Source organism: Equus quagga, chromosome 3, assembly GCF_021613505.1.
Source record: "Equus quagga isolate Etosha38 chromosome 3, UCLA_HA_Equagga_1.0, whole genome shotgun sequence".
NCBI lineage: Eukaryota > Metazoa > Chordata > Mammalia > Perissodactyla > Equidae > Equus > Equus quagga.
The window spans coordinates 63,120,000-63,135,597 of NC_060269.1; the positions used below are offsets into that span (position 1 = coordinate 63,120,000).

Sequence of the window (15,598 nt, forward strand, 5' to 3'; positions counted from 1 at the left end):
TCTCAACAAGCCCTCTCCTCTGGGCTGGGGACACAGCACACAAGCTCCCCAGCACCATACCACACATACTTTTCAAAAATACCACGAAAAAATAAAGGTGGCATAAATGTGCCACGTGCCACATCTCACTCAAATCAGTTAAATGACACCAGAGTTCTTCTATGTAACCAAATGACTAATCCCAGAAATGGGTGCAGGCAAGGCTGCCCGTGCCTGTGCACGCCACCAGCATGACTTAGGCTGAGGCACGCAGGCTGCTCCAGGGCCAAGCCACATAGCCCAGTCTTATGCTGGGAGAGTCCCAAATGGCCGTGCAGTGGTGGTTCCCTGCCCTGGACTCAGGCAGGCATCTTCTCTCAGGTCACTCTTCTGTCCCTGCAGAGGAAAATCATGAAAGACCCCAAGCTGCTTGAGTTAAAGTCTCCATTTATTTTTTTTTACAAAAATCCAACGTAAGACCATTGTGCTCATGACTGGTAAAGGGGTGGGGCGGATGGATATGGCATGGATATCAAAGAGCGCCCCCCTTCAGAATCTCACTTCAAACCAGGAGCCCCCTGAACACACCGCAGGCAGCCCTTGTAGACTCCCCGGCTCCACGCAGACAGGGCCCGCGGCCTGCGCCCCGACGTGAGGCACAGTCCACAGCAGACGGAGAGCACTGCCGGGGCGCAGACGCCCAGACGGCCTGCCGAGCACCTTGGGGAGGCTCTCACGAGGCGGATGCCCCTCACGGTGAAGAGCAAACTGGCTAGAGGAGAACAAGGAAGTCCTGGGCCCTGGGAGCAAGACCAGGCAACAAGGCGTTACTGTGGACAGCCAAGGAAACCCACGGGGGGCTGCAGAGCTGTCCTCCCGTTCCAGGCGAGTCACAGGTAGGTGGGAGAGAGGACATCTGGGATTCCCAAGGCGACTGATCAACACAGAGACACGTTAAGCACAGAGCTGGGCCTCTCCCTACGCCACCTTGCAGAAAGCAGCAGCCATCTCCAGGAGCGCCTAACCAAGCAACAGGCAAGAAGACCATCCTTTAAGCCACTGGTGGCCAGTGTGCCTGCCCCCCAGCCTGCTGCGTGGGGTCCTTTGAGTTCGTGTCTGGTTCCGGTCCACACAGCGCTCTCCTTGTTTAAAGCTCTGAGGTCATAACCCTCCCTGCCGTACACTTGGATGGTACCCATCACCTCAGACCGTTCAGCACTCCTGGATCTAGCACAGCACTCAGGGACCCAACCACCTGGCTCCACTAAAGGGGGTCCTAACAGACTGCTCCTTTCTCACCAGGTCCCACTGAAAGTCAGCTTACGAGTTCCTCACATTAAAATAAACAAGATAAAAATAGCAGCCACATATATAGCTCAAAACACCACACTCTTTGGCTCCCCAGAGGGAAGAAGGCTACTGCTAAAAAGAATAAGGTCAGGAGACAAGAAAAGAGGGTAAGAAAGTTAGGATGCAGGGAGTCTGCACCCCTTTGCTGGGTTACTGAAACGTATAACTCAATTTCCTAGGTAGCTGCCTCAGCAGGAGGGCTACAAGAAGATGCCAGTGGGACCCTCTGCACGACACGAGTCGTAGGAGCAGCACTGCTCCTGCCTGCTGATGCAGAGCAGTCCCGCAGGTCAAGCCAGCCCCACAGTCGGGTGGTATCTCCAGGACAGAGCCTGGCTTCAAAATGATACTTGCTGAGAACCCAGTTGGTACAGGCAGGTCAGAGAAGAACGTGCCCCCAAGAAATAGAAGCACAGGATGTCAAGGTCTGGGGAGGACAGAACTCGCTTAAGGCGTGTGCATGACCAGCACAGACCTGAGCATTTGTTCAGATGTGGGAAACCACCTATAGCCAACCTCACTGGAAGAAAGTGGGGTCCAGAAAAATGGTAGAAGTCATGGGCTAAATCCCTGCCAAACGCCACTAACACCCTCTTCAGCTCCCCTACTGCCACCTCCACCAAGAAAAATGAGCCTATTTCCTTTTTAGCCCAGGCAATAGAAATTTAAACCAGAAGAGGAAAGTGGTAACGTAGAGTGTGAATGCCTGTTAAATTTCAGGCTAGATGTGAACTTAACAAATCATATTCTCCCATTGTTCTGGCACATACCAAGCCTCAGGGCGTCCTGGAACCAACCTGGCATTAGGGATCCAAAAACTATAGGTAACACAGGATGCAGGTTCAGACTAAGGTGGAGGGGAAGGTGAATTTCACCAAAGTATTTATCCCAAGGCAGGTGCCTTGCGGTAAGACTTCCCGGCCAGCCGGGTGGGGATCCACACAGGATGCTTGCTCGTTCTAGGCCAGAGAGCAGGCCAACCTGCAAACCACTGCAGACCACACCTGGAAGTGGAGCCTGACAGTTTTCTGTTCTCTTATACAACAAAGAAGCTTCAGGAAAACCTGAAGCCAAAGCACATGTTTTTCAAAAGGAGGGCTGGACAAAAAGCCGTAAGGGAGTGCTGTCCTCAGGTCTCGTTCCTTCCTCATTCCTCTTTCAAACGGGAGAGAACAGAAGAGCAGGGTCAAGTACTGGGACAGCATGATCTGATGAGGAGGGCTCACAAACCACCACATCCAGCACAGGCAAGCTTGGCTGTTCCCAAAGGTGCAGTCCTCCCCCGGGACTCAAGTGAGAGGGGAACATGAGTTACAGATGGCTGGTTGGCAACAGGAAGTGGGAAGGAACAAACCAACAGGTCTTATCTCGTCGAAGGCCCCACAAGAGAGCCAAGCCGGGCCCTTTTTGTTTCTGCACACAGATGCCCCTGGGGAGAACGGAGATGATCTTCAAGGATGAGCCAGATACCCTAAGGCCAGGATCCATCTCTACCAAAATACAGAACACCAGGAGCCTTGGCGCGTCCCTCACTTTGTGAGACAGACAGAAATTTCAAACTCCCTCCCGAAATATATATATATATATATATATGTATACGTATGTGAGTGTGTGTGTGTGTATATATATATATATATACATATATATATATATATATACACACATATATATAAATAAGCCTTGCATGGCAAATCTGAAACTTTATCTTTTTAAATAACAATAGTTCTTACTGAATTTAAAAACCACAAACCAGCTGTCCTGGGCTTATGAACTGCGTGAGTGACTCTCCAGAGTCCCCATGGTCCTCAGTGTAAGCTATCAGTCAGTGCCCTGTGTAGGGAACCCTGGTGTCCTCCAACCAGGGTTCCAGGCCCAGTGTGGCTGACTTCAAGAGAGAGGCAGCTATTTCCTTTTCACTCTTCCTGCCACTTCTCCCAGCAGAGGGTCTGGGCTGCCCACCCAGCAAATGTCCCTGAGGTCCTTCAATGTCTAGGAACCTTAGGATCCATCTCCCTCATTCTGCTCATCCTCTCCCCACAAACTGGAATGCCCCTAGATGAACTTGAAGCACTTGGTCTTGTCGTGGGGCAGGCGGGTCTTGAAGAGCACAGAGTCCACCCTGAATTGGGTGTACAGTAGGGGCATATAGCCATACACCTTGACAAAAAAGTTGATACATTTGTGCCGCTCGTGAAAGTGGGAATCATCATGTGACAGGGCCTGAGGGCATCCTGGGCATCGGAAAGTCCACCGTGAGGTCACCTGGGAAGAGGGAAGAAAGCACAGAGTGAGAATCACAGATGCTAATACTGACAGAAACTCTGCAGCTTAACTAAGCCGACACCTCCGTTGCCCCGGTGAAGACGCTGATACCACCTTCGCTCAAAGACTGACTCAGGAGCCAGAGCCCAGCACTCTCTCCCAGCCATGCACGGATCTACATCATTAATAAGGGGGCTCTTTCCAAATGGCTTGTACTTAACAGCTATCCAAAACCTTAAAATGCTTAGTGTTCCCTGTCTCAGGAACTTTAAATCTACTATTTATTTTGGTTGCACAGCAAGATATAGGTATAAAGTTGTTCATTTCATCAGTTTTTAAGAGCAAAATACTAGAAAATGACCCATCTAAAGGGGACTAGTTAGGGGCCGGCCCGTGGCCGAGTGGTTAAGTTTGGCATGCTCTGGTTCAGCAGCCCAGGTTTGGTTCCCAGACATGGACCTACACCACTCGTTGGCAGCCGTGCTATGGCAGTGACCCACATATAAAATAGAGGAAGACTGGCACAGATGTTAGCTCGGGGACAATATTCCTCAAGCAAAAAGAAGAAGATTGGCAACAGATGTTAGCTCAGGCTGACTCTTCCTCAAGCAAAGAGGAAGACTGGCAACAGATTTTCACTCAGAGCTAATCTTCCTCAGCAACAAAAAAAAAAGGTGGGAGGCACTAGTTAAACAATTATAAAATACTACACATCCATTAAAAATGGTGGTTAAGGGGCCAGCCCCATGGTTGAGTGGTTAAGTTCACACTCTGTGCTTCGGCAACCCAGGGTTTAACCAGTTCGGATCCGGGGCACGGATGTGGCACTGCTCATCAAGCCATGCTGAGGTGGCATCCCACATACCCTAACTAGAAGGACCCACAACTAAAAATACACAACTATGTACCAGGGGGCTTTGGGGAGAAAAAGGAAAAATAAAATCTTAAAAAAAAAAAATGGTGTTTAAGAAAATTATATTTAAAGACATGGGAAAGTGGTCATATTATAGTTTAGTAGTTATTATTGTGAAATGTCAAGCAATTAGAAAAGTATGAAGAATAATAGCTTCACCATCAACAATGTGGCAGACCAAATAACATTAAAAACTTCCTTAGCACAGAATACCTGAAAACGCAGGGTAAAATATATAAACCATCTCTTTAAATATATGGCTGAGCTTGTAATGAAAGAAATGAAATGAGATGTAATGAAAGAAATGAAATCCTCAGAGGCCAAAATAATGAAAAAGCCAGAATCCAGGGAGAGAGCCAGGAGCTTTGGTTTTCATCGGGCTGGGGAGGGAAGAGCCGCGAAACCAGATCGGAGACTTTGTGAAAGGCTGGGAGCAAACGGAAGGCTGCATGGGCTGGAGGCAGCCGCACCGAGAGAGATGGTAAAGAAATGTTTTCTTCTCGGTCTTGGTTCTAAGGGAAGGAGGAAACATCACCTCTGAGAATCTATAACCACAAGCTGGCCCTCACACGTGTGAGGCTAGAATTTATGTTACTCATGTGTCCTGAGAAGCCCCCAGGTGCTAACTTAGCTTAAACAGGTCTCAGGTAGGTCCTGACCCAGGCAAACAGAAGAAGCAAATGCAAATCCCCTCGTGTGTAGATTCAGGCCTCAAAGAAGTGCCATAAGGAAAACCCCACAGAATATGATCTCACAATCAAAAGTCACCAGAAAGGGAAGGAGCCACGTGAGGGAGAACCCGCAGAAACCACAGAATCAGACCCCAAAACATGGCAAAATAGCAGGACTATCAGATAATGATTCTAACAGTCAATGTGTGTAATACGTACAATGGAATTCAGAAAGATTAGAGTTTGATGGAAGGAAGAAGGGACTATCAAAAAAGTCCTAGCAGATATGAAAAAGAACCAAATAGAACAAAGAAATGAAAAATACATGAATTAATTAAATCAGACACACAATAGATGAGTGTGAAGAGAAAATGAGTGATGAAAAATATACTAAAATTAGTACCCAGAATGGAAAACAGTGACAAAAAGCTTTAAAAATATATGAAAGCAAGATTAAGAGACATGGAGAAGAGATACTGTATGATTCCGTTTATATAAAGTTCAAAACAGACAAAATTGATCCTGGAACAGAAAAAAGATATTGAGTTCCTGTCATTCTCCCAGCGGAACTCTCCTTCCTGCTCTCAGACCTGCAGCTTCTGCCTCCTGGAACCCAGGTCCTCTTCGCCCTGCCCTGCCACGGTGGAGGTGGTGTGGAAGAACCTCGTGTTCTGAGAACACTGCCTGCTCACTCTCATCAGCGCCCTCCTGAGAACACTGCCTGCTCACTCTCATCAGCGCCCTCCTGAGAACACTGCCTGCTCACTCTCATCAGCGCCCTCTGCCTCTGGCATTTCTGCTGTGTGTATGCTGCAGGCTGGGAGGTTTAGGCTCAGGGAAGTTAGAGCTCTGGGCCAGGAGAGAGCAGATCCAGAAAGCTGGGAGGAACTGTACAAACTGGGCCAGGACAGCAGAACAGGACCGTCGCAGCAGTGACCACGGCAGAACAGACACACCTCCCCCTCCCATACCCTGCCCTGTCTCCTCCCGCGCTGGGTACTAACTGCAGCTGGGAGTCTGTCACCTGCTGTGCCCAGTGCTGTTCGAGCTCACTTGTGGAAGATGTTTTGTATCTACCCCTGTTCACTGAAGACCAAACACCAGCTTGGAGGGAGCTCGCACGTCTTGTTCCTCTACCTCTCCAGTTAGTAGGAATTGGGATACGGGAATTGCAGGACATAGTAGTAGTCTAAGGTTTTTAGGTTCTTGCCACAGAGGAACCATCTCTAAGCTCTCCAGGGTCCAGTGGTCGCTGCCAGGTCTTGAGGCTTTGTAGAGAGCACTTCCCTCTTACAGGCCCATCAGGGAAGCAGAACACCTGCTGTGTCTGGCCTCATTCCAGGGGTTTGGCCTGTGTCTTAGGCATGGACGACTCCTGCTCTAGCCAGCCTATCTGCCCTAGAGTCATGGAAGGTGTCCCAAGAATATGGGAACTAGGAGTGACCACCCCCAGGCTTGAGGGCACACAGTTTTCTCACATATGGCTCTTTGTCATATCTTTTTTTTTTTTAAAGATTGGCACCTGAGTTAACAACTGTTGCCAATCTTCCTTTTTTTCTTCTGCTTTTTCTCCCCTAATCCCCCCAGTGCATAGTTATATATCTTAGTTGTGAGTCCTTCTAGTTGTGGCATGTGGGACGCCGCCTCAAGGTGGCCTGATGAGTGGTGCCATGTCCATGCCCAGGATCCAAACTGTGGAAACCCTGGGCCGCCACAGTGGAGCATGCAAACTTAACCACTTGGCCACGGGGCCGGCCCCATGTCATATCTTGTATTATTCTGCTACACAATCATTCTAGTTAAAAAAAAAAAAAAAAAAAGCACTGAGCAAAATAAGGAAATCTGAATAAACAATGGACTTCAATAAGATAAACTATCAATACTGGTTCATCAACAACAGGGGAGAGGCCGGGCCCATGGCCGAGTGGTTAAGTTCGTGCGTTCCTCTTTGGCCACCCAGGGTTTCGCCAGTTCGGATCCTGGGTGCGGACATGGCACCACTCATCAGGCCATGCTGAGGCGGTGTCCCACATGCCACAACTAGAAGGACCCACAACTAAAATATACAACTATGTACCAGAGGGCTTTGGGGAGAAAAAGGAAAAAATAGAATCTTAAAAAAAAAAAAAAAAAAACCAGGGGAAACAGTAGAGGGGTATACGGGAATCTTGTACTATCTTCACAATTTTTCTGTAAATCTACATCTATTTTAGTATGAAAAATTTATTTTAAAAGTAAGTCATAGTGTTTAGGGATGCGTACTTAGGTGAAAAAAGTATGAAGAACCCTTAGTTGAAATCCCATTTCAAGAGGTGAAAGACCATTAGAGGGATGAAGGGACTGGATGAGTTCCCTAAAGCTGCTGTAACAAAGTACCCCAACTCAGTGACTTAAAAAAACGAATTTATTCTCTCATAGTTGTGGAGGCTAGAAGTCTGAAATCAAGGTGTCAGCAGGTCCGTCCTCCCTCTGAAGACTCTAGGGAACAATCTGTCCCAAGCCTTCCTCTTAGCCTCTGGTGTTGCCAGCAACCCTTGGCGTCCCTTGGCTTGCAGACACGTCACTCCAGTCTCCGCCTCTGTCATCACGTGGTAGTGTTCTCCCCTAGTGTTTCTGCATCTGTCTCGCTTCTCCTCTCATAAGGACATTAGTCATACTGGACTGAGAGCCCATCCTACTCCGGTATGACTTCATCTTAACTTGATTCTATCTGCAAAGACCCTATTTCCAAATAAGGTCACATTCACAAGTACCAGGTTTTAGGAATTGAACATATCTTTTTAGGGGACAAAATTCAACCCATGACAGTCTGCTCTCTCGCCTCCAAAATTTTATCTCCTTCCTCCATGCAAAATACATTCATATCAACATCTCCAAAAGTCTTAACCCATTCCAGGATCAACAGCTAAGTCCAAAATCTCATCTAAATATAATTAACTCAGAAAGTCCCAAATCTCTTCTAAATCATCTAAACTAGATATGGGTAAGACTGGATATGGTCCATCCTGGGATAAAATTCCTCTTCATCTGTGGACACGTGAAACCTAAAGAACAAGATTAGCTACTTCAAAAATACAATGGTGGGACAGGCATATGACAGACATTCCCATTTTAAAAAGGAGAAATAGGAAAGTAAAAAGGCGTCATGCGTCCCAAACGAGTCAGAGACCCAACAGGGGAAATCCCATTAGATTTCAAGGCCTGAGCGAAATCCTCTGTGACTGATGATCTGTCATCCTAGACTGCAGAGGTGGGGGAAGCAGCCCTGAGGAGATGGCATCACCCTCTGGAACCAAAGAGTGGTTCTGCTCCTGGGACCAAACCCTTTGGACCATTGATGACAGAAGTCCCACTGGCCTCCGAGCCACTCTCAAAGCCTCTCCTTTCACTTATCCCAGCCAACATATTACAGCCAAGTAGCTCTATTGGCCCACATCCTGCCTGTAGAATCCCAGAAGTTTGACAGTCTCCCTTCATTTCATCCTGTCTGTCCTCTTCAGTTCAAGCTCGCCATGTTTCTGAGTTCAGGAGGCTAGAAGTCAGAAATCAAGGTGCTGGCAGGGCACTGCTCTCTCTGAAGCACCAGAGATCACTGGGGCACGGACACCAGTACCACAGATCACTGGGGCACGGATGCCAGCACCGCAGATCACTGTGGCACGGATACCAGCACCGCAGATCACTGGGACACGGACGCCAGCACCGCAGATCACTGGGGCACGGACGCCAGCACCACAGATCACTGGGGGACGGATGCCAGCACCACAGATCACTGGGGCACAGATACAGCACTGCACATCACTGGGGCACGGATACAGCACTGCACATCACTGGGGCATGGATACAGCACTGCACATCACTGGGGCACGGATGGAACTGATGTGCAATGAAAACTGGGTATGAGAGAAAAATGAAATCAGGACCCTATCTCACACCAAACACAAAAATCACTTCCAGAAGGGTTAATGATTTAAATACAAAAGAGCAAAACCTAGAACTTTTAGAAGAGTATGGAGGAGAGCATCTTTAAGACCTGGGGCAGTGAATATTAACGAACAACTACAAGCATCAACACTGACTAGGCTCACAAACAGATTATTGAGTTTTCAAAAAGCTAAATGCAGAGGAATGCTGTAAGTTTGATTTCACTTATATAAAGTTTAAAAAAGCAATCATTTAGGGATTAAATACATATATGTTAAAACCATTCTTTTAAAGGGGGGAACGGAAGGGAATTTTTAAAACAAAATCCAGGATCGCAATTAGCAATAAAGGGAAGATGCAAGATGGGATTATGGAGGTGCACATACAATGGGTGGATATCGAAAATGTTAAACTTCATTATTCTGAGTATCATTTTTATTGCAGGGTGTTTGATTAAGGACGGTATACATTAAAGAACTATATATGGCTACACATATATAAAGAAAGTACTTATAGATACATATATGAAACACTTGCTACTAGTGGTTTAAAATATGTGAATGAAATATTATGTTTTTTAAAAAGGTAAAAATATAACATGCAAACCTATCAGTTTTGTCAAATATTAACATTTTGCCCTATTTGTTTCAGACTACATATTTTTCTTCTTCTTTTTTTTTTAAAGAAAAAAAACGTTACAAATAGAGTTGATGCCTTGTGTCACCCTCCGTCCTTCCATTCCTCCCCTGCTAGGTCACGGGGTACATGCACCTGCAATTATACCACTAATACCAAACTTTCTTCAAAACCCATGTACCATAGTGTACACCCACCCGCACTGCATTATAGCTGCAATTTCTACACATCCTAACACTTAGTACTATCACCCTTTCATTTCTGCTCATTTGATGGGTATAAACTGTACCCAATTGCTTTAATTTACATTTTCCTGATTATTACAGAAGTTCAGCAACTTTCTACCCGTTTATCAGTCATTCGGGTTTCCACTTTATTACACTGCTTTTTTATATACTTTACTAATCTGCTGAGTTGTCTTTTTTTCTCACCTGGAAATTCTTTATTCTGGGTATTAAGTCTTTGTTATTTATAGGCAATGTAAATATCCCAGTCTGTGGCTTGTTTTTCCATATACAGAGTTTTCTTGAAAAATTTTTTAATTTTAGTGTATTCAAACCAATCTTTCCCTCTATATTTTGCACTTTTTGTTTCTTAATATATTTCTCTTTGGCTATAATCACAAAAATACTTCTGTAATTTTGTTTTTATTAGAAGATTTAAAGCTTGCTATTCACATTTGGCTCATTAATCCATCTGGAATTGACTTTGTGTGTAGTGCGAGATGCATTTCTTTCTCACAGAGATAACCAATTATCCCAGCGCTCACTCGTAAACACCGCCTTTATCATATATCAAGTTTCCATATGTGCACAGGGCTGTGTCTGGACTTGACTTTGTATCATTGGTTTGCCAAGCCCTGTGCCAATATCACATTGTCTTAATTATGTATTTTATCACCATATCATGATTTCTGACAAGGCAAGTCCACATCTTCTTCACTAGTGTCTTGGCTATTCTGGTCCTTTGCCTTTCGATAAAAATTTGAGGATCTGTTTATCAAGCTCCACACCAAACCAAATTAAGCATCCTAAAAGGATTTTGATTAGAGTTACATTGAAATTCTAGATTTGGGGAGAACTAGCATCCTGCTGATACAGTCTCCTCTTCCATGAATACAGATATGATCTCTATCTCCATTTACTTAGTGGGTAACCTTGTCTTATTACTAACTTGAGTGGGAATTTCTAAAGTTTCATCATTAAGCTTAATGTTTGCTGTAGTATTCATGTCTCAATAAATTCTGGAAAACTCACATTTTTTTCAAAATTGCCTCTCCCTCATTCTCTTTATTCTTCCCTTCTTGGTTTTGTGTTGGACCTTTTTATATCTTCCATGTCTCTTAATCTCTCTTTCTTATTTTCCATCTCTTCCTATCTTTGTAATACTTCCTCAGAAATTTCTTCAGATTTATCTTCTAGGTTATTAATTTTCTCTTCAGCTATGTTTAATCTTTTCATCCCATTCATGGACATTTTCATTTTAATAACTATAATTTTCATTTCCAGTAGTTCTATTTGCATCTTTCAAATCTGCTTGTTCTTTTTTCTTAGTAATTTGTTGGGGCTTTTTTGTTTTCAATTCTTTAGTTTTTATATTTGGTCATTTTAAACCTACTTATTTTACAGTCTATCCAGTTGTTTTATTATCTGGAATTCTTAGAGAACCAACCTTACTATTTGTCATGTCTTTTAATTTTTCCTCATTTTGTTTCCTCATGTGACTGGTAATTTTGGATTTCAAGCTCATCTTCAATAAAGCTTTATCTGTGGGCATCCTATGTGGCTGGAGGTGAAGGAATGTCTCTTTATAGCAGTTTTTGGTCTTATTCTGTCAAATAGTCAAAGGATATCAATTGCTAGGGCCAATTTTCATATAGCGTGAGTCCCCAAGCCCATGGAGGTTCAGACTATTTTAAAATTCTCAATCTATGCTTTTCCCCCCTACCCTCCAGAATCCAGGTTAAAATAAACAAGTTGCCTGGGGCAATAATGGTAGGAGATCTCAGCTCTAATTCTCTGCCACTTTAAAAGGCCCAAAGGTTCTTCACTTTTTTTCAGTATGAGTGATAACACCCAAGCCTCTGGAAGACTAAGTTAACAGCACCCTACCCAGGGTAGCCACAGTGACACCTCTCACATGCTTGCCACTCTTTTAGTTACTCCTTCCTTTCCAGCAATTCTTTTACTTCTTTATAAGCCCAACTACACAATGAACAAAAATGTTTGTTACATGCAGTGAAGGGGTTTTTAGGTTATCCAGGCCACAATATTGCCAGAACCAGAAAATTTACTGTCAGGTGTTTGAAAAGCAAACTACAAAAAATATATATATTTAAAAAAAATAAAAATAAAAAAGCCATGACCACAGGTAGGGAACCAGAGAACCAAAAGAAATATGCCAAAAGGCTTGAATAATTTTTATTTATTTTTCAATATGTCTATCTTTTCCCAAATAATTTTAAAATTATTATTACTATTATAAATTGAGGTAAAAAATTTAAATTGAATGGCCCAACCTATAATTTATAGCTAAAGAGTAAGCATCACATATAGCCAATATAGCCATTCCGATGGGTTCTGCCCAGGTCTCCACAACTGAAACTGAGGCAGGAGTACAGGCCAGTGCTCAAAGGAACAGCTCACCTCAGAGCCAAACCCTGAGGGAGTCAGGATGTCCACAGTCCCCTTCGAAGGACACCACTGGTCTCCTCGCTTCCTCTCACTCACTGGCAGTTCTCCTAGAACTCTTCTGGCTCACACTTAACAATGAATTACTACTTGCCCCACCAGCTCTCACTGAAACAGGAGATGGTTGTCGAGAATTCAGAGAAGGATATTATCAAGAAGCATCTATGTCCAGTATTCTCCTTTGTCCCCCCGTGCCTAAAAATCTTCCTCCTCATCCTAGATGCCAGCATCCAACCTCAGGGGAAAGCTCCTTAACCTGCAAATGACTCCATTTGGTACTAAAAGTTATTTTATACTGATGTTTTCACTGAAGCAGTGATTCCCAATTTTTTTTTTTCTTTTTGAGGAAGATCAGCCCTGAGCTAACATCTGCTGCCAATCCCCCTCTTTTTGCTGAGGAAGACTGGCCCTGAGCTAACATCCGTGCCCATCTTCCTCTACTTTCTATGTGGGATGCCTACCACAGCATGGCTTGTCATATGCGGTGCCATGTCCGCAGCCAGGATCCGAGCCAGCAAACCCCAGGCTGCCAAGAAGCGGAATGTGCGAACTTAACCGCTGTGCCCCGAGGCTGGCCCCGAGAGCTTTCACTTGTATGAACCTGCAATGATGCTGTAAAGGGTGATAGAACTGGTCTTTTTGTGTGCTTAGTATGAAATTGGTCAAATCTATTCAGCAACTCAAAGACAAAAACAGATTTCTAGAATTCTGAGAGTACTTTTGTTTTTGTTTTTGAGTAAATACCTTACATAGTACTTACTTATGTGCCAGGCACTATTCTTAGAGCTTTATATGCATTAACTAAAAAATTCTTGAATTTTTTGTGCCATGGACACCCCCTGCTCTGGATTGGCAGTCTGGTGAAATCTGTGGACTCCTCCTCAGGCTGTTTTTAAATGCATAAAACAAAATACATGAGATTACAAAGGAAACAAATTACACTGAAGTAGAGTAATGTATGTGCTCTTTTATTAATCGATTAAGTAACAAGATTTAGGGGAAAGTTACTAACTACTATAATTTCAAAGCAGTGATAAACATAAATAATACTTTGAGATGTGGCAACAAATGTAATGTGATAGGAAAATATCTGTGACTTCTATTGGTGACAAATCACAGTTACTGCAAATACTCTTATGAACTGTAGCCTGTTTCATAACTAATGGCAATGCTAAATTCCATTAAGATACTAGTAAAAATTAAAGATGCAACATTTTTCCCATCCAAGTTCCAAACCCTCTGAATTCTATCTATTCTATTAGGAGTGAAGAGGCCCTGTATTAACAACTCACTTAACCCTAAGCCCATCCTATTTGGTTCGTGGTATCATTATCCGCATTTTAGAGATGAGGACTCTGAGGTATGGTGAGTTACATACTGCACCACTGAAAAATAAGTGAATCAAATATGCATGCACCCCCAGTCCTATAAGTAGTGGGACCCTCACCTTGATGGGGGGTTTCCGAGTGATGTGGGAGACAAGGAAGTTCATGGCAATGTCCTCACAGTTGATGTATTCATCCACCATATCCCGGATGGCCTGGGGCATCACGTAAGAATACAGGTAGGCATAATACTGTCAGGGGTAGAAAAACAATCACATATTCTGTTAGAGGCCACAGTTCCTTCTGGCTTTTAGCAAAAATATGCATGGATCTAGGGGTTGTTAGGAAATTGGGGGGAGGGGGCGGAGGTTGGGTGTGGCAATCACTGGGAAGCACTACTGGCATTTAGGGAGTTGGGGCCAGGGATGTTAAACATCCTGCATGGCAGATCTTCTGCAATGAAGAATTATCCCATCCAAATTGCCATTATCGCCCCTTTGAGAATCAGAATTTCATTTCATCTCCTTGGTACCTCAGTGATTTTGCAACAATATAAAGATTTGCCAAATTAGTTCAGACACTGGTTCATCTGAACAACATTCTATCTCTGACAATGGCAATAAGGGACAACTGAGGGGAAAGCTTGGTGATCTTCTAAGACCTCAGTAAGTCACTGAGCCATGAAACATCCAGTTCTTCAGTGCCTCACTTAAGGATTCTAGAATCTGAGCACTTCTTACCATCACCACTAGCTACCCCTTGCTCTAAGCCACCATCATCTCTTGCCTGGATTATTTGTATAGTCTCTTAAGATAGTCTCTCTGCTGCCATATTTTCTTCCCTACAGTCCATTTTCAGCACAGCAGAGTGATCATGTTAAAACACAAGTCCAACTGAGCATGTCACTCCTTTACTCCAAACCACTCAATGGCTCCCTACTTCACTCAGAGGGGAAAAAAGCCTAAGTTCTTACGGTGTCCTGCCAGGGCCACAAAGTGGTGTGCTGAAGCTGGCTCACACCTGCTATGAATGTCAACTACTAAATTTTCAGTAATTTTCTGAGACTATGTAGGAATTTTGTGAGCTTGTTATGAAAAACAGTCATTATTAAAAATAGAATTACATAAACTTTAATGAGTTATATTAAAAACCAATAAATATCTCAAGCTCATGACTTCTTAATTAGTTTGTTACAGATTATCATTGTTTATGGCATTTTACTGTTAACTTCAGATTATTCATGTCTGTCATATGTGTATAGTGAAAATACTACATATAATAGTGTGCAATTACCCATCTCTTCCCAACTACATGTACAGTGACTCATGTCAATAACTTGAAATCAGTCACAGTAAGAATATTTATACTGCAGAAATAGGCAAATGCTATAAAACAGGACACACGTTAACTGGGATGTGTTGCAATATGCAGCTGATGAATGAAGAGAAGAGGTGAGGTGCCCAATAAAAATGACTTATATATTTTATTACCTTAAATAGTAGAATCTATGTAGTAAAATAATAATCATAGAATTTTTATAGCACACAGTGGTTCGCTGGTTATCTTGTGGCAAAGTACTTAAGAGATAGTGAACTTAAAAGATGAATTATATGTTTTTTCTTTTACAAAAAGGTGATTAAAGTTTGTTGACTCTTTAAATGGTCAGTGGCTATCATCAGTATGCTAATGAGAATATATTTATTAATTAAATATAATCCATATCTTCATCAAGGGAAAAATACCATAACAAGAAGGAAGAACAGCCTTTAAAAAATATAGAGAAAGCATTATGAAAACAAATTTTCAGAAGTATTTCCACCACTTTGTGATTTTGATGCCAAAATCATT

At 43.5% G+C, this 15,598-nt stretch overlaps 1 protein-coding gene across 4 annotated transcripts in view; it reads right to left on the reverse strand.

Annotated features, from left to right (window-relative positions):
* Positions 1 to 409: 409 nt before the first annotated feature.
* Positions 410 to 15,598, reverse strand: part of EXTL3 (exostosin like glycosyltransferase 3) — a 121,138-nt gene continuing 105,949 nt past the window's right edge. For all 4 annotated transcript variants that reach the window (XM_046656177.1, XM_046656176.1, XM_046656175.1 and 1 more), the window contains exons 6-7: positions 13,873 to 14,001; positions 410 to 3,591 (exon numbers count right to left, since the gene is read on the reverse strand). In XM_046656177.1, the coding sequence (XP_046512133.1) occupies positions 3,382 to 3,591; positions 13,873 to 14,001 (339 nt within the window). In that variant the 3' untranslated portion in view covers positions 410 to 3,381. The remainder of the gene's footprint in view (positions 3,592 to 13,872; positions 14,002 to 15,598) is intronic.